Raw genomic sequence first — 19,725 nt, forward strand, 5'->3', positions numbered from 1 at the left:
GCCCGAATTCTGGCCGAGAACGAAGCGAAACGCCGAATGGCAGGGGGCAGCTAATCCAATTTACATAGACGCCATTGGTGTTCCTAGAGGAGTACCGGATGAGTATAAGCTGGTGAATCAGATAGCAGCTGGTTTTGAATATCGCCCTGTGTTGGTGGTGTACTCTTAACAAAAATGTTGACAGGATTAACTACATCCATTACAACGTGCAGAGGCTTGGAAACTGGACCGAGGCGGGTTTCAAGGCGGTCCACTCCCAACTGGCCGCTACTTCCCTCATGGCTTTCCAGAATCGAATGGCCCTTGACATGCTACTCTCAAAAGAGGGCGGTGTCTGCGCCATGTTTGGTGAGCAATGTTGCACATTTATTCCAAATAATACTGCAGCCGACGTAAGTCTGTCCCGGGCCCTTGAGGGTCTGCGGACCTTGAATGGGAGGATGAAGGAACACAGTGGGGTGAACACGGAGGTTTGGATCGACTGGTTGAACGTGTTCGGAAAGTACCGCACCCTGGTTTCCTCGGTCCTGGTCTCCATTGCCGTTTTCTCTGCCATTTTGACCCTGTGTGGGTGTTGTTGCATTCCTTGTCTCCGATCCTTAATTAACAGGCTAATTACAACTGTTATCTCTCCACCAGCTGAGACTTTTCCGTTGCTCCAAAGGGATGACCTTTCGATCGACGAGAGTTCTTTCTCTAGTGACGACTCTGTCAGCTCATCTATTGTGGTAAACCTGTCCGATTTGTTTCCTGACTCTGGCTTTGACGATTAAGACTCAATTTCCTCCCAAGTGTAAGTTAGTTCTGGCGAAATGTGATCCCTTGGCTGAAAATCTTTTGAAGTGGCCATATGGGTGATAAGTTAGTCCCCGAGAAGTTATGATAAACAGGGGGGAATTGTTAGAAAAATTGTATATATATGTTATCATGCATTCTCTAATGAGTATTTATTAATAATGTTATTGCTCAGTATGCTTGCTCTTTTGCCTTGCTTATTCTTATCTTGTGCAACAGAACAGAAGGATTACGGCTGGGTCAGGGGCGAGATGATGGTTGTGTCAAACAAGATACTGCTGACATCTCAGCGTCCACCAGAACAGATCGTGAAAACAACACGTCAAACGATGCGTCATGAACCTTCTGATCTTCCTTAAAGAACGTCACTTTCTCTTTTTATCTCTCGGAATATTGCTTAAACTGTTTTGCTGATATAGCCATATCTGCACGCAACACTTTGTGCATTACTTTTTGTTTCTTTTCTTACGAGACGAAGCCCGCAATCTTTTTTTCCCCCTTACCCTCAGGGGCTAATCGTCTCACACTGTGGGTAGGGCATTCCAAATAAAAAGAGCGAGGAGTGTAAACAGATTTTTTAGTGTAGTCAGATTGTAGAAAGCAATCTGTATCTCACTCTTCGCGAGAAAACTCAATATTCTGCCTCACTTGTTTTTTTGTCTGCTGATCCTTTTCTTTTATTCAGATATTCAGTTACCACGTTGAACCTGACAGTGACGCAACAAGATGTCCCCCCTAGTGACCGGAAGAAACATCTACAGTGCATGTTAAGAGCCAAATCGACTGCCTTTAACTTAAAAGCGGCATCATATGAATTTCGTTTGTCCCCCAAAATGAGGGTTTGTGTATAAAAGCTTCCTTTCTTCAGTAATGTCCGTCTTAACGTCATTCTGTCTCTTCTTTGTGTCAATTATTCGGCACTATTTGCCTGCCGAATGGACATGCGATCAACACACTACTGTTCTCCCCAGTGACCGTGTCACATATCCCTCCGCCCAGCAAAGCGGTGCTGCACAACAGTGGTAAATACCATGCAAGTCATGCAACAAAACATACATTAGGGAAACAGGCAGGTCATTCAGCATAAGAAAGAAGGAACATCAAAAAGAATGCGAGAAGGAGACAGCAGGGAAATTTACACGGACACTAAATACAAAGCAGAACAGGAAAATCTCAAATCAGCCATCACAGATCACTGCAGGAGAAATAATCACATCATGGACTGGGACATGGGGAAAATCGGAATCAAACAAACTAAAGTGTTGGATTAAAGAGGCCATAGATACCACTTGACTGAATTCAAGCGCAGGAGGTAGCAGCTGGCCACGCGTGTGAGGGAAGAAGCACCAACCAGAAGGAGTCAATATTGCACATCTTTTCTTTTATTTACTGTAAAGCACATGCTCAGAACAGTGTGGGAATGGTTATTAACGGAATGAGAAAGGTTTATGTCACATAAAAGTATTTGGGAGGGTTTAAAAAGCTTTAATATTGTGTACTGGACCACAATGCAACTGGAGATTCATGCGTAATCGTGATGCACTTTGGTTTCACTGTGCATGATGTCCCCCGGGTTAGTATAGATTGGTAATTCTGAAGGTGGACACATTGCATTGCTTGGCAGGAAAAAACACTCTTCTAATTGACTTGCAATACATCCATGCCGTCTAGCGGCCAACAAGAAACACCACACCACGTTTTGGAAATTTCAATACAGTAGTGTTTAACTTTCTAAATAATACATGTTTCTACTTTGCGGACTTTCGTTTTTCATGTGTAGTTCTGGAAAGCATCTCCCGTGAAAAACGAGTGATCACTACATATTGATGTTAAAAGTAAACGTTTGTTTTTGTTTTTGTACCGTATTCCATTGTACACCCCTCCCTTGCCCCCGACTCGTCAGCGGCTGACAAACTTAGTGCCCCTCGACATAGACAAACAGGTGGGCATTCCGTTTCCTTGGGCAACCCGATTTGAGAACGAAGGTATATACATTCCTGCTCGCCCGCAAACTGTAGTCGGGAGGCGCAGAGGAGACATTTCTCCAAGAACGGCATTCCCTACAGGATCGTGTCGAAGGAGAAACCCTGCGGGCCAACAACACACCAAAAGGAGACAGTAGTCATGCACCGTTTCAATTCGCATTATCTTCTTTGCTTGTTACGCGACTTTCAAACACAGTGCAGACATGCCTCCTGGCCGCTCCCCACCTTCTTCCTCATTCCTTAAGCGACTTCTCACGCATACGCACTTTGCATTCACTCTACGGCGGTCAGTCACACAAGCTGTCAGAATGACGGCAAGTATTTAAATAGAGAAGAAAAAACTCCTTTCAGACCAAATGTCCTATGAATGTTTACTAAGAATGATGAAACCACTGCACCCTTATCTTTTCTCTCAGTCGCTGTCAAAAAATGAAAGCTATTTGCCCCGTCGTACATTATTTTCTTTAACAGCGCAATAACTGATTTGGATTGATTCTACTCTGGCCTACAATGCAAAGTCAGATCCTGGTAAATATTTTACCGTATTTTCCGGACTATAGGTTACTCCAGAGTACAAGTCGCACCAGCCATAGAATGCATAATGAAGAAGAAAAAGACATATATATATAAGTCGCACCGGAGTATAATTTTATAAATTTTGGGGTAAATTTATTTGATAAAATCCAACACCAAGAACAGACATATCATCTTGAAAGGCAACAACCGGCTGAACGGTATACTAACGTTACAAAAACAAGGAACTGAGAACGTGCCTGACGTAACATATTAATTTTATTGATATGACTGTAGCATAAATAACATGCTTATCAAACCATCAGTGTCACTCCAAATCATTAAATCAAACAAAATCGTCATCCTCAGTGTCACTTATAAACATCTCCACTAACTCCGGAAGTAGAAGATGCAGAGCTTACATCAAGGTCATCGTCAGTTGCAATTCCAATTATTCCACAGGCCTGAAGCGCCCTCATGCGGTTTAATGTGAAAATAACATGTGAAATGATATAATGTGTTAACATAAGTCACTCCTGAATATAAGTCGCACCCCCGGCCAAACTATGAAAAGAAATGCAACTTATAGTCCGGAAAATACGGTAAGTCATTTTAAACTTTAAACATGGGCATTGTTGCGGGTATTGTGACAGCTGTGACTGAGCGTGAAAAAGTTCTGGAAGAGGAATGCGGGAGTGAGAGTGACGGTACAGGAGAGTTACTGGCAACTCCCCACCTTATTTTGCCATAAATTGTTTGACAGTGACAGCTGATACAGGAGAGTGACCGGTAACTCCCTACCTTGCGTTGCCTTGAATCGCTTGAGACACACAAGTACAAATTCTTTAACTGAGTGTGCGGCCTCGTAGCGTATAGTGGCAAGAGTGGTCGCAGCGAAGGAAGTCCTTAACCCAGCGCTTCACAGGTTCAAGTCCTGCTCTCGTTTTGCCATCCTCATTATTACTAATCTTATTTTTACAACATTTAAAATAATTCGCAACCGTTTCATCAGATGTTGTGGCGCTTATCCAGCACCAATTGCGCATATGCGACTGCATCGACTTCTGTCTTTGCAAGGAAAGGGGGAAGTGACGTATGCTGTAAAGCATGTCAGCACATTTAAAGGGTTTTTTTGTGTGGCAGGTCCACCTCAATGTTTATCTGTGCCAGTAAAAGTAATAAAGACACCGCCAGCCCATCACAATGGTACAATTCAACTACAGTAATCCCTCGCTACATCACGATTCGATTATCGCGGCTTCAGTACATCGCAGATTTTTTTCCCCCCCAATTTTTTTTTCACAAATTCAAAATAAACCTTCTAAATTGAGGAATTGTGGCACGAAAGTTGCTCACACGCCAGCAGAAGGCAGGGAGTATCCACAGCATTGTAGTACGACCACTTGTACCTTTAAAAAAAAGTTGTTATAATAAGAGTTCTAAAAACATATTTCCAGTATTGTGCCTTGTTATAAAAAAAATGTTATAATAATAAAAGAGTTCTAAAACCATATTTACAGTATGTACACTTGTGCCTTGTTATAAAACACACACACACACACACACACACACACGTAATGTTTATATTTTCAATATTTATACAAAAATGTTTATATTATTTATATGTGAATAATATATATCTAGAATGTGAAATATGCACTTAAATGGTTTCATATACATTTATTGACAAACAAAAAATGTACAGATGAGCGGGTGACCCTACTTCGCAGATTTCACTTATCGCGGGTGGTTTTTGGAACCAACAGCTCCATACTCCAGGCTGTTAGGATCCTGAACTCTCTCCACCCTCTCCCCCCTCCACCCTCGGATACATGACGTCCTGACCTTGTGGGCCACGATGGCTGCCTTGCACTAATCCACTTGCACTACTCCTCCTGTATTTTTGCGCTATTATACTGACTGTCTGCTGTATGCACAATTGCACCATTTCCACTAAGTTGCTCTTATTTATTCATTGCGCTTATTTATTCATTGTATGTGCCTTCTTATTTTTACTTTTTGTATTGTTTACTTAATTGTGTAATATGTCTTGTCACCGTGGGATAGTAGGAAACACAATTTCGATCTCTTTGTATGTCTTGACGTGAAGAAATTGACAATAAAGCAGACTTTGACACACGCACACGCGCGCCGCGCGCACACACACACACACACACACACGTATCATATTTATATTTATATTATTTATATATCCAATCTAATCTCAGTGGCCTAGTAGTAGAGTGTCCACCCTGAGACTGGAAGGTTGTGGGTTCAAACCCCGGCCGGGTCATACCAAAGACTATAAAAATGGGACCCATTGCCTCCCTGCTTGGCACTCAGCATTAAGGGTTGGAATTGGGGGGTTAGATCACCAAATGATTCCCGGGCGCGGCACCGCTGCTGCCCACTGCTGCCCACTGCTCCCTTCGGGGATGGGTTAAATGCAGAGCCAAATTTCACCGCACCCAGTTGTGTGTGTGACAATCATTGGGACTTTAACTTTAACTTTTATATTGTTTCTGTATGTCATTTACACTACATATTAATATAGTATTTACCTGAAACTATTATTTAATGTTCTAATGATAACATATGCACTTATATGGTTTAATATACACTTATTGATACACAAACAATGTATGTATGTTAAAAAAAAGGGTGACACTACTTTGCGGATTTTCACATATTGCTTGGAACCAATTATCAACGACAAACGTGGGATTACTGTAGTTCTAAATCGAGATTTCATTAGAAGAGTTATGAATACATTTTAAGGAAGGTCCAAATTCTTGACAGTGCTCCTTTAAATAATACCTGGAATGGCAACTTTATTTGCCTCCATTGCTCACCACTTGGAGAGCAGCTGGTGTAGCAGTTTTGTCACCACCACAACATTGAGGCTGTTTCCTAGAAGTTTGTAACGCTGCCTGGTGGGGATTTGATCTGGAAAAGCTAAATAAAGACATTAAAAAGACAAGTATTATTTCAACATGTGGTACACAACTGTACATATACAGTACAACATACAAATGGTTTCTTATTGTTACGTACAAAGAAGTAATGGAGTCAGGAATGTTGGGGATGTGTTTACTACAAGCTAAGTATGAGATTAAACAAGCAACTAAAGCTTTATGATACTGCACTGTCAAAGAGCTATTAACAGCTAAACAGCTTAAACACACTTTTTTTCACAGTTTATTTTCTTGTTGTAAAATGACATTGCAGTGGTTCATCGGTTTATTCTGTTCATTAGAGTGTCGACGTGAAGTGGTGACAAAGGGCAGGTTGCTTTCGCTCAGCATTCACTGCAAACAAGACTGAACTTAGATGGGTGTAGCATCGTGTCATTAAACCCATTCAATATTGTGGTGATGTGCGGCAAGAGGATGTCAGCTGTGACGGCAAGACACCTTGAATAAAATGTTGTATTTGAGAACATGATTGTAAGGCCTTTTAGTGGAGTGTCCCTATGTAGGATGTAATATTGCGGGTCTACATGACACATGCATGCTGATCTGAAGAAAGGGTGTTTAGCTTAGTTCTACTACTGGTATGAAAGTCAAATTGTACTTGCTGGAAGTCTGACTAACAGCCTGATACTCTCTCCTGTCCAGTATTCAGAAGCCCCTATGCAATTTGGTTTGCCCAAGAACATTGCAGGAAAGAAAGTACAGTGCTTTTAAAGAGCCTAAATCATTTGGATAATCGTATCGCCGAAAAATGTATGAATTCAACATCTAGCATATGAAGTACTTTGATGAATACTTACATTTCTCATTTATCACTTATACACTTTACTTAGTGTAGTTGATAAAACTATGTCAGTCTTTTTTTTTAAACTATACAAATTCCAGTGGTGATGGTTTTCATACTTACAAAAGCTTTTTGGGAAGCCCATTATGTTGGCGACTTCTCTTGGGGTAAAATAACGAAGCTTCAGTCCCTGCAGTTGTTGAAGTTTTTCTTCTTCAGAGAATTGGTCCAGATTTTTAAACACACTCTCGATCTACAGAACAACAAAGTGAAACATTAAGATTCTAAAGATTATGTTATAAATTACTTCAATTAGAAATATAATAAAATAAAATAAAAATGGCCTCCATGTTTATTTCTACAAAATCCCAACTCAAAGGGCAGAACCTTTGAAATGTGCTACGTGTTATGACTTGTGTTAAGGCCCTACTATCCTGAACCTAATTGAAATTTCCAATGACGTGTATGAGGGTGTTGGCATCATAGATGTCTATGGAATGCTGAAATTATAACATCACGATCACAGCATGCATGATGTCATGAGGGTGCTCACAAACTAATCTTTTTGGAATGGATTACTCGGGGACCAGAGACAAAAATCATTCAAACAACAAAAATAAATGGGTGGGTGTAGTCGCTGTAATGGCGGCAGTGTGGGCCTTGCGTTCACCACATTTTCTCTGGGCCTTTGTGCTGCTGGGAAAAAATCTGCAATGTACTGAAGCCGCAATAATCGAACCGCAAAGTAGCGAGCTCCAGTCGTGAGCCTGCATCGCCAGTTTGCCCAAACTCCAGAGAATGCATCTCTCAGCTGTTGGTGTCGATGCTGAGGTCTCTGAGGGAAGCTTTCAGGCTGTCTTTAAAGCGTTTCTTCTGTCCTCTCACAGTCTGTTTGCCCTGGCACAACTCGCCATACAATAGCTGTTTCGGCAGTCGGCTGTCAGGCATCCTCACGACGTTTCCAGCCCATCTGACCTGTGCTTTCTGTAAGAGGGTGTAGACGCTGGGCATGCCGGCTCGCTCAAGAACCTTTGTGTCAGGGATTTTGTCCTGCCATCTGATGCGGAGGAGTCTGCGGAGGCAACTCAGGTGGAAATGGTTGAGCTGTCGGGTGTGTCTGCTGTAGACCGTCCAGGTCTTGCTTGCATGGAGAAGGGTGGTAAAACCAATGTGCGGTAGACCTTCAGCTTGGTAGACAGAGTCCCCTTTGCTCCCACACGTTCTCACGGAGTCTCCCGAAAGCAGCGCCTTAGCCTCAGTCGGCCAAGATGGTACCCCATTTGTGGACTTCAGGGTAAATGTATGTCAAATGACCCCTTACCAATTCCAATTGATTACATATACACACCGCATGAACAATTCAGCTTACATAAAGCATCTCGGAGCACGTCCTGTTTGCGTATGTTAGTGAGAGGTGAAAGGAATTAGATGAGACAGCGCATTTTAGCTGCAGAGAGGCTGCTCAGTTCTTGCTCTTAAATCAGCCTTGGTCAGGCTAATCTTTTTAATATGTTGAAGTAGTCATAGGTAGAGATGTCCATTCAGCAATTGATAGCTGGTTTTGGACAGTTTAAGCGATAGTCTGTACAATGACACCGTTATTCATTTCTGAGTTTTTTTTCAGTGGGGAATTGTAGTACTGACATCATTTTTTTAATTTAGTCGTATCATATATGTGCCAATTTGTCTTTACCGCCCTATCACGTCTTGTCTCCGCTCCTCGTCGTTTTTTTGTGTGTCAGTGTTGTCATAATTTCCGTTCGCAACTCTGTCCCGCCTGTGTCCTCCTACCAGTAATCACTGTCATTGCCGTCACCTGCCTCTCGTTACCAGTCTTGTATTTAAGTCCTGTCTGTGTGTCACTCCCTGTCGGATCGTTCTGTTAAGCCTGTCCCCATTAGCCCGTCCTGTTTGCAAGTCCTGCCTGTTTCCCGGTTTGCCAGTTTGTTCCTGCCTCTTTGCCTCTGTTAATCCTGCTATGTCCTCCAACCTCTTTGTTCCCCTCATCCTCTCCTCCACCACCCTTTTCCCTTCAATAAACCGTGGTCCAAGCTACATTTGGCCGTCCTGCTCCATTCCGCACGTGACACGTCCATTTAATGTATTTCTTTTTCTGCATTCTCTAAGAGCTCCTCCAAATTCTCACCATGGCACAAGTGGGTTGTGTTGTCTGCAAATAGCATTGTTTTGAGGGTTTTTGATGTTTCACAAATGTTGTTTATGTATAGTATGAACAGTAATGGTCCTCGTACTGATCCCTGAAGCTCCCCACATGTATTTTTCTGCAATTGCGATTTAAAGGTTTATGTTTGTACATATTGATATCTATTGTGTGGCTAGCTACTTATCCATGTCAGTGCTGTCCCTCTAATGGCATATATTTGCCGTTTCCTGAGTAATAGTCTGATCTACGGTATCACGTACCTTTTTCAAATCTAGGAATACTTTTCATTTTCTATTGCAGTTGTGATTTCTTTGACAATGAGTGAAAATGGTGTTCTTCCTCAATCTTCTCTGACCTCAAGTGCAACACGCTCAGGATCGGGGGGGGGGGGGGGGGGGGGGGGGGCAGCGTCAAGAAGAGGGATGCCTCTTGCCTGGACAAACGTGGAGAAGGCGGGTTCTGTTGTGGGCACGAAGCTACTTGATCTGGCGCCTGTGGCAGAACAGTGGGTGTTGGTCAGGCTACTGTCCATTAAAGACAACCCGGAACACCCACTGTAAAGCACCGTCACTGGGCAGACGAGCAGCTTCAGTGACAGGCTTTTGACACCGTCTTGCTCCATGGAAAAGGTTTATGGAGCACGCCCCCCAAAAATTATGTTTCTTTTAACAGACAATAAAGCTTTTGAGTTTGAATTATTACTATCTGCCCCCCCCCCCCCCACCCCCCCTCTGCTTGGGGACAAATTGAGCAAGATGGGAGTGGCATTGATCTCTGACTATCTTACAGGCAGGCCACAGTACGTCAGCTTGAGGGACACTATCTCTGACACCCAGGGCACAGTGCTGCTCTTGTTCTCTCCACCCTATACACTTCGGACTTCAGTTACAATCTTGAGCTGTCACATACAGAAGTATGTGGATGACAGCCATTATGGGGTGTATCAGGCACAACAATGAGGAGTGCAAGAGTCTGCCTAGATCCGCTCCAGCCATCTAGAGCTCAATGTCTCCCAGACAAAGGAGCTAGTCATTGACTTTGGGAAGTTCGGATCAAAGCCTAGGCCAGTACTACTGGAGGGAACTGAGGAAGAAGCTGTGAATCTTGATGTGTGGCTGGATGGTAAACTGGACTGGTCAGCACACACCAGCCAGCTGCACAAGATGATGCAGAGCTGAATGTGCTTCCTGAGGAGGTTGCAGTCGTTCAACATCTGCAACAAACTGTTGGATATTTTCTACCAGTTTTCAATTTCTAGTGTCCTCCTCTACACCGTGGGGTGCTGGGGGAGCAGCACATCCAAGAGGGATGCTTCTAGATAGGACAAACTGATCAGGCGAGCTAGCTCTGTGGTCAGCAAGAAGCTGGGCTCTCTGGGGCGGTGGCAGAGTCCAAGGCATTGAACAAACTGCAGGACATTATGGACAATGCCAGCCACCCTCTGGCATCATCATCGCTTTCCTCCCCAAGTATCTGACCAACAGACTGCTGAACTTATGCCATCAAACTGTATACCTCCTCATCAGGGAAGGAGCTGATCGGGACGGACACAAGGGGAGACCTCGCATGATTGTCATATCCAAGTCTATTTACCATCAACACGTTATTACGTGACGATAATTATTTATAATTATTGTTATTTATTCCTAACGGCACATTTATTGCTATGCACTTTATTACCGTAATTTATTACCAGATTTAATGATTTGGATGACTTTTACGCACGCCCGGTGCTTTCTTTCACCTCTGTGGATTGAAGTCGGGGGCCGGTGCTCAGCCGGGTGGCTGTCCAGGGACGGTGGATGGGGCTCGGACTTGGCTTTTACGCACGCCCGGTCCTACTCTACGGAGCTCTCTTTCACTTCCGTGGATGGAAGTCATGGGCCGGCGCTCGGCCGGGTGGCTGTCCGGGGACGGTGGATGGGGCTCGGAGATGGCTTTTACGCACGCCCAGTCCTATTCTATGGAGCTCTCTTCCACCTCCGTGGCTGGAAGTGCCACCTCCGTGGCTGGAAGTCCACGCCGCCACACACCTGGAAGTCGACGCCGGTGCTTGGGGCCGTGTGGTGGTGAACTATTTATGTTATAGTTATTTGATATATTTTATTTCGTATATCAACTTGTATATGTTTTTATTGTTACAATTCAGTATTTGTTGGCTCGTTGAACTCTTGTTTTGTTAAATAAAGAGACGTTTACCAAATCCACGTCTTTCCTTGTACTTTGTTAACGCTATAATATAGTTATACACTAGATATGTGGAATAACGACGAGGCTGACGCCAGGGCACACGCGCGCCGTTGTTGACAAAGGCAATGTTATATGCACAGATGGTTTGATAGTATTATTGCTTATATTATAGTTATTTGAAATATAGTTTATCTATCGTTATATGGGCCTGTGGAATATTTTCAAGTACAAGCGCCCTCAGCCGCGCGCACCCATTGTTGACAAAGAACGATCGATGGATTTAATGAATTGGAGTGACACCGATGATTTTATAAACGTGTTATTCATGTAATCGTTTTCTTTAATAACTATATGTTACGTCAGGCCCATTCTCAGCTCTTCGTTTGTGTTTGTCACGTTAGCATACCTATCGTTTAGCCTGTTGCTATCGTATCGAACGATCGATGGATTTAATGAATTGGAGTGAAACCGATGGTTTTATAAACATGTTATTTATGTAATAGTTGTCCTAAATCACTCTATGTTACGTCAGGCCCTTTCTCAGCTCCTCGTTTGTGTTTGTCACGTTAGCATACCTATCGTTTAGCCTGTTGCTGTCGTATCGAACGATCGATGGATTTAATGAATTGGAGTGACACTGATGGTTTTATAAACATGTTATTCATGTAATAGTTGTCCTTAATCACTCTATATGTTACGTCAGCCCTGTTCTCAGCTCTGTTTGTCACGTTAGCATACCTATCGTTTAGCCTGTTGTTGCTATCGTTTAGCCCAGGTATGGACAAACTACGGCCCGCGGGCCACATCCGGCCCGCCAACCCTAAATAAATTGTATTATTAAACTTTTTTTTTTTTCTCGGTCTGCAATGACTGCGTTTCCCCAGTAGATGGGGAACCACTCGCCTGCGCATTTACTACCGGAAGCCGTGTCAGAACGCTCGGTGCACACTCACAAGTGCGTGTACGTACTCAGTAGTACGGAAATGGCGCACTCGGGCTCTATTTGTATCAGTGCCGAATTTAGAGTGTGGGCTGTGACGACAGCATTCTTGTAATTTGCGCGCCGAGCTTTCGGATACAGTTTTACGCTAAAGCCACCCACAAACCTTCCCCTGGAATCCTTCCATTAAAATGAGTCGCCCAAGGAAAAGCAAGGTGGACACTGAGTGCCGAGTGTTTAAAAAGAGTGGCCAATTTGGCTCGACGTACGCGACGTGACGTTCAGCCACATGAACATCAACATCAACCCGTCACAGATCTAGGTAAACGGACCAACATCTCGGATCTCTCCTAAGAATTGCCACAACAAATTTTACACCAGACTATGACACACTAGCAAAAAAAGGGAGACAAATAACACTGTTCCCACTGAAAATGAAGGGGAGGCTTTCAAGTTTGTTGTAAAAAAATGCATTTTGAATATGATCTGTACAAATAGCAGGGATTGAAACTAGCGACCATTCTCATTTTCAAACAAGGCAGGATTCTCAAGAACATTGATGCACCACCTGTTTGTGACTAATCTTAACCTGTAAAGTTCTTAAGGCTTACTTTAAGGAAGTGTTTCCCGTTTCCTCACCTCTGTTACCAGGTGTTTGTGAGTTAAAACTCTGCTCTGATTTTCAGATACCCCTCACCATGTTGCCGTTTTGATTACTTTATTTAGATGTATGCTTTCACCGATTCTTCAAGATGATATATTTGGTCAGAATGTTTGCCGTTTGATGTGATCTCATAAGATAAACATCTTTCATTAATCTGGCCTGCAGGCACTGAAGTGATGGAGACTGTTATTCATAATAACAGTGTCGTATTTTATGAGAATCACTGATAGCAGTTTTTTAGGGATTTTTTTTTTTTTTAATGCTGTTAATAAATGCATTTGTTTTCAAAAAACTTTTTTTGAATATCCACGCTTTACTACCTACTAAAGGCCAAAACATTTTATGCAATGACCTTACAGGTCGTTTATATTACTTCACACAAACACTACATCCATCTGCTCCTGGTACGGCCCCCCGGTCAAAATTTAGAACCCAATTCGGCCCGCAAGTCAAAAAGTTTGCCCACCCCTGGTTTAGCCTGTTGTTGCTCGTTCATGACGGTTTTTGGTGTGGGATTTTGTCAAATAAATTGCGCCCAATTTACTCCGGGGTGACTTGTATGTTTTTTTTTCACTTTTTGGGGCATTTTATGGCTGGTGCGACTTATACTCCGGAGCAACTTATAGTCCGGAAAATACAGTAATAGTTATTTGAATAACTCTGAATGTTACGTCAGGCCCATTCTCAGCTCTTCATTTGTGTTTATGTCACGTTAGCATACCTATCGTTTAGTCTGTTGTTGCTCGTTCATGTCTGTTCTTCGTGTTGGATTTTGTCGAATAAATTTCCCCCAAAATGCGACTTGTACTCCGGAGTGACTTATATATGTTTTTTTTCACGTTATTGTGCATTTTATGGGTAATGCGACCTATATTCCGAGCGACGTTTAGTCCGAAAATTACGGTACTTTCATCTTTGTTTTAACAATGCTCTCATTTGTACTATTTCTGTGTGAGCGACTGGAACCAGAATTTCCTGAGGGAGCAATCCCAAGGGATCAATAAAGTTGAGTCTAAGTTTAAGTCTAAGCCATATTGTTGCTAGTACAGTATATTATGATTCGTGATAAAGTGATCCAGTCTTGTGAATATTTTCTCAAGTATTTTGAAAAACCGCTAGAATAGACAAATACGTCTAAAGTAGGGCTGCACGATTTGGGCAATTTGGAGTGGTTAATCACGCATGTTTTTGGAATGTAGGAGCAAACGGGGTACACAGAGGAAACCCATACAAGCAAGGAAAAAACATGCAAACGCCACATAGGAAGGCCAGAGCCGGAATCGAACTCACAACCTTTGTTTTGTTTCAAATGATAAAGTAATTTCAAACATACCTCTGTCTCCAGGTAGCATTGCAATACTGAGCCAGTTCCTTCCACATACCGTCCATAGCTTTTAATTAAAACACAAACACAAAAAAGGAAATCATTACATGTTAAATGACATGCACAAAAACCAGGGCCCTTATTTATAAACTGTGGAACAAGTAGTCTCCTGAGATACAATAAAAAGCCACAACTCCAATTCTAACATCTTTGGGCTTAGTTGGCAAACTAAACTTTGAATTTAACCACAAGTTAAGATAGAATACCACTGTTTAGATTCAGAACTGATGGTAGCAATGTGGGAGGTAATGGGATTGGATAAAAACAAGTGATCAATATCAATTGCATGAAAATTAATGTAAGTTAGGGTTGGCTTGATTAATCAAATTTTAATCGTGATTACTATCGATCTCTAAATTCATATAATCGAGGAAAAACAATTAATTGGTATTTCTGTTCTGAGATGTGCATCCGCAACTAAACTGTTACACCTCGGTGTGTGTGTGTGTGTGTGAGGAGTGAGATCCAGGCTATATTTAACAGGCAGTGTTGTACCTGAATGTGTTCAATGAACTTAAGTTCATGAACACATTCAGATTTTGGTTGAATGTAAACTGAACATAGCGCACTGTTACTCTGCGAACATTTTTGTGAATGCACACATTTTGGAGCCAATGGACGATTTTGAATGACAGTTCCCGTTCATTCAAGCATGCCAGGTTTTCTCAAAATAAAACCCCACTAAACACACCATATACAAGGCGGGAGAAAAGAGATTTGGCAATTCCGGTTCAGACTACCGTATTTTCCGCACTATAAGGCGCACAGGATTATAAGGCGCATCTTTAATGAATGACCCATTATAAAACTTTGTCCATATATGAGGCGCACCGGATTATAAGGCGCACCTTCAACGAATGGCCCATTTTAAAACTTTGTCCATATATAAGATATACGTATACATTTGGCCCGCGGGCCAGACTTTGGATACGCCTGCTGTAGTGGCTCAATATTGGTCCATGCATAAGGCACACCTGATTATAAGGCGCACGGTCGGCTTTTGAGAAAATTGGAGGTTTTTAGGTGCGCCTTATAGTGCGGAAAATACGATAATATAATTAATACAGTGATCCCTTGTTTATCACGGGAGATGCGATCCAGAACCACCCACAATCAATAAATATCCACGAAATAGAAACGGTATATGTATTTATGTATGTAGTTATAAAGTTTTGTACTGAAATTTACAACACGTAGTGTTTCTTGTTGGCCGCTAGAGGGCATTAATGTATTGTAAATCAATTTGAAGTGTGGTTTACCTTGTCAAGCGATGCAAAATGTCCACCTTCAGGATTAACACACTACACTAACCCGGGGGACATCATGCACAGCGAAAACAAAGTAGTAAGTCATGGTTGGGCATGAATTTCCTGTTGCATTGTGGTCCTATACACAATATTACGGCTTTGTAAACCATCCCTAATACTTTCACACTGCATAAACCTTTCCCATTCCCTTAATAACCATTCCCACTGTTCTGTGCATATGTTTTACAGTAAAAAGAACAAACACATACCGTATTGGCCCGAATGTAAGACGACCCTGATTATAAGATCACCCCCTCTTTTTCAAGACTCAAGTTTGAAAAAACACTTTTTGAACACCAATTTTAGTTTTTATACAAATCATGCAAAAACTGTCTATCACATCTTAATATCTGAACATTCAAATTTGGAAACTAAAGTGCAATCACATTTGTAAATGAATGGCTTCTGGTTTTTGAAATGTAAATAAACCAATCTAGTGTGATAAAACAACAAAATTGCAATAACTGCATTAACCATCAAAGTGAAGTCTAACTGTAACTGTAGTCTTGAAACAAATCTGAATAAGGAAAAACATTGCAATAAAATAATGCAAACTGGTTTAAACTTGAGAGTAGCTGAGATCTGTCATCTCAGAACATTACTCCTCACAAACATCCTCTGTCTCGCTGTACTCAGTGTCACTATCCTCACTCCCATCCTCTGGCTCCCATCCTCTGGCTCCGCTGGCTCCTCCACGTCATCCTCACAGGGCATTTGATAAGCAACATTTTTTAAACCCGTGGATGATGCTCTCTGGGGAAACTGCATTCCATGCGTGGAAGATCCACAAAGAGCAAACGATCCGGAGGCTCATGAATCTTTCCTGTCGGTGTGAGTGCGTGATCACTAGACAGGAGCCACTCTGTGTATTTCTTTCGCAGATTGTCTTTAAATGGTTTGTTGACCACAACATCCAACACCTGCAGCTGACTTGTCATTCCACCCGGAATGATCACTAAGTCGCCGTTCATCGCCTTCACTTGTTTTTTGACTGGATCAGAAAAGTGTCCACGAAATGCATCCAAAATCACCATGTTCCTCTTTTTTCTGAGTCCCCCACGCCGTCTGCCCCACACAACCTTGAGCCAGTCCAGTACAAACTCGGTCTCGATCCAGCCCTTTTCCTGGGCATGTACAATAATGCCAGCTGGCATCGCCTCCTTAGGTACTGTCTTACGTTTTAAAACCATATACAGAGGGAGTTTGGTTCCGTCTGGGAGACAGGCTAACATGACGGTAACGTGGCTCTTCTCATTTCCAGTGGATTTTATAATAGGAGAATTCTCCCCTTTCTTGTGTACAGTGACAGGTGTTGGGATGTCAAAAAACACAGGTGTCTGATCAGCATTGCCAATCTGATCTAGTGGGTAAGAGTGGTTTTTCCTTAAGTTGATCACATAGCGCTGACAAGACAACAGATTCTCTGCAGAGTCAGAAGGCAGGCGCTTGGCTAGACTTGTTCTGCGTCGCAGCATTAGTCCGTTACGCCGCATCATTCTTTTACACCGGCCGAGGCTTGCTTTGAAGTCAGCGGTGGGTATGTTTACCTCTTTGGCTATTTCCACGGCCTTGAGCTGAATGACAGCTCTGCTGATGGGCATCCCATCCTTTCGTTTCTCGTCCACGTATGCGCACACCCTCCTGTCGAGCTCTTGAAAGTGGCCGCTCTAAGAACCACAAAGAGCTTTTCTCTGATTGTGAGCATTTATTCGGTGATCTTTTTGAGCTCTCCATCTCCGTACATTACACTCTGTAACACCATATTTTACAGCCGCTTTGCAATTGTTTGAAGACTCTGCCTCATTTATCACCATCATCTTGAAGTTTGCGTAACTTCTCACCTGGCCGATCTTCGATCTACTTTCCTCCTTATTGTCACTACGTTTCTCCATTTTCTGTTATCTCTTCTCTTATTTTCTTCTCTTTTCTTTCTTACTGCTGTTTTTTATTTTTCTTCTTAGTGTTACCGGTATTTTTATTTTTATTCTTCGTGACAGGGGTTCGCGTTGGCCTAGGGAGTTAAATTCAGCATTCGCTTTAATCTGGCGCCATCTAGCGTTGTGAATGAATGTCCAGACCCGATGTCTAGACCCCGAATGTAAGACGACCCCCAATTTTTCAGTCTTATTTCAATGCAAAAAACACTGTTTTATCCATCCATCCATCCATCCATTTTCTGAACCGCTTAGTCCCCACGGGGGTCGCGGGCGTGCTGGAGCCTATCCCAGCTGTCATCGGGCAGTAGGCGGGGGACACCCTGAACCGGTTGCCAGCCAATTGCAGGGCACACAGAGACAAACAACCATTCGCACTCGCACTCACACCTAGGGACAATTTGGAGTGATCAATCGGCCTACCAAGCATGTTTTTGGGATGTGGGAGGAAACCGGAGTGCCCGGAGAAAACCCACGCGGGCTCGGGGAGAACATGCAAACTCCGCACAGGGAGGGCCGGAGGTGGAATCGAACCCGCACCCTCCTACCTGTGAGGCGGACGTGCTACCCAGTGCGCCACCGAGCCGCCACTGTTTTATATTCGGGCCAATACGGTAATATTGTCACATGTCCCGATTACTCCTGCACTGGTTGGTGCTGTTCCCTCATTTGGATTTCAGATTACATGATAAATTTGAAAAGTTCCTAAGTACAGCTTTTATTTTATAATACTGTATTTTCACGTTTATTAGGCGCGGATAAAAGTCTTAGATTTTCTTCAAAATGTGCGGCGCGCCCTATCATGCAGTGGTCCCTATGTGTGTTGTTGTTGTAAGGCGGACATATTAAAGAGCGCCATGAGAACGTTAAAGGGAGAATTGTGGGCGTTGATTTGCAGTATGAATGAATTTAAATTTGGTCTGCACCACAGTTTTGTTTCTTATATTTTTTGTGGGAGCTTGAAGCAATGTATAAGGAACCATCTATAAAAGGGGAGATGTTAGAGGGAGTGGAACCCCCCCTCCCACATACAATGGTATGCCCCAGCGGCACAGCTGTGTTGTGTTACTACGCCACGCTGTCGTCCTATGTCTCATTATTATCTATACATATACACACAAACATATGTAATGAGACCAGGTGGTTTTGTCCATGCATCACCATCACTGTTGATCTGTGACTCTATGCGTGCCCATCTCACAGCCGATGTGAAAAAACAAGTGAAGCAAATGAACGCCGAGCTTGCTGTCATTCCGGGAGGCACGACAAAGGAACTCCAACCGCTGGACATTGGTGTGAACCAGCCGTTCAAAGTAAAGCTGCGAGCGCCGTTGGGCTAACATGTTTGCTGGCGCTGTTGTTAGAGCTTTCGTAAAAGCCGGCATCATATCCGAGGAGCCACATGGCACAGAAAGTGGCTCTGACAGTGAAGAAAGTGAACCTGGCATGTCTGTTGGAGATTTAGCGCTGCTGTTCAATTCGGAAACAGAGGATGAGGACTTTGATGGGTTTAATTGATGACCATTACCGGTAATAAATATGTGAATACCAAACTCAGTTTTGCTCCAGCTTCATTTTTAAATACGCACACGTGTATGCTTGTGTGTGTGTTGTTGTTGTTGCCATGAGAACGTTAAAGGGAGCAGTGTGGGCATGGATTTGCAGTGCACCCTGTGTGTGTGTGTGTGTGTGTGTGTGTGTGTGTGTGTGTGTGTGTGTGTGTGTGTGTGTGTGTGTGTGTGTGTGTGTGTGTGTGTGTGTGTGTGTGTGTGTGTGTGCGTGCGTGCGCGTGTGCATGTGTGTGTGTGTTGTTGTAAGGCGGACGTAGTTGAGAGCGCCATGAGAACGTAGAGGGGTAAATCTGGGCGTGGATTGTATATATAAAACCCGTGCCCTGTGATCCGTTGCACCCTATGTGTGTGTTAAACACAGTCATGGCACACAACTGAGACTGCGCCTTATATTACGGTGCGTTTTTGAACGTGAAAATACGGTAATTACATCCTGGTGTGTTTTAGCAGGGCAGTGTGTCAAAGGTTTTGATCTTTCAATGCAATTTTTAAAAGCAACTATTAATTTCAATAATTTGCATA

General features: G+C 43.0%; 1 protein-coding gene across 4 annotated transcripts in view; it reads right to left on the reverse strand.

Annotated features, from left to right (window-relative positions):
• Positions 1 to 2,155: 2,155 nt before the first annotated feature.
• Positions 2,156 to 19,725, reverse strand: part of trdmt1 (tRNA aspartic acid methyltransferase 1) — a 66,325-nt gene continuing 48,755 nt past the window's right edge. For 2 of the 4 annotated variants that reach the window (XM_049758447.2, XM_049758446.2), the window contains exons 9-12: positions 14,341 to 14,398; positions 7,173 to 7,302; positions 6,146 to 6,248; positions 2,156 to 2,882 (exon numbers count right to left, since the gene is read on the reverse strand). In XM_049758447.2, coding sequence (XP_049614404.1) covers positions 2,711 to 2,882; positions 6,146 to 6,248; positions 7,173 to 7,302; positions 14,341 to 14,398 — 463 coding nt within the window. In that variant the 3' untranslated portion in view covers positions 2,156 to 2,710. Of the gene's footprint in view, positions 2,883 to 3,089; positions 4,703 to 6,110; positions 6,249 to 7,172; positions 7,303 to 14,340; positions 14,399 to 19,725 lie in introns of those variants that run through there. The other 2 variants (XM_049758448.2, XM_049758449.2) reach the window with 2 other exon arrangements.

Source organism: Syngnathus scovelli, chromosome 21, assembly GCF_024217435.2.
Source record: "Syngnathus scovelli strain Florida chromosome 21, RoL_Ssco_1.2, whole genome shotgun sequence".
In the NCBI taxonomy this organism is placed as follows: domain Eukaryota; kingdom Metazoa; phylum Chordata; class Actinopteri; order Syngnathiformes; family Syngnathidae; genus Syngnathus; species Syngnathus scovelli.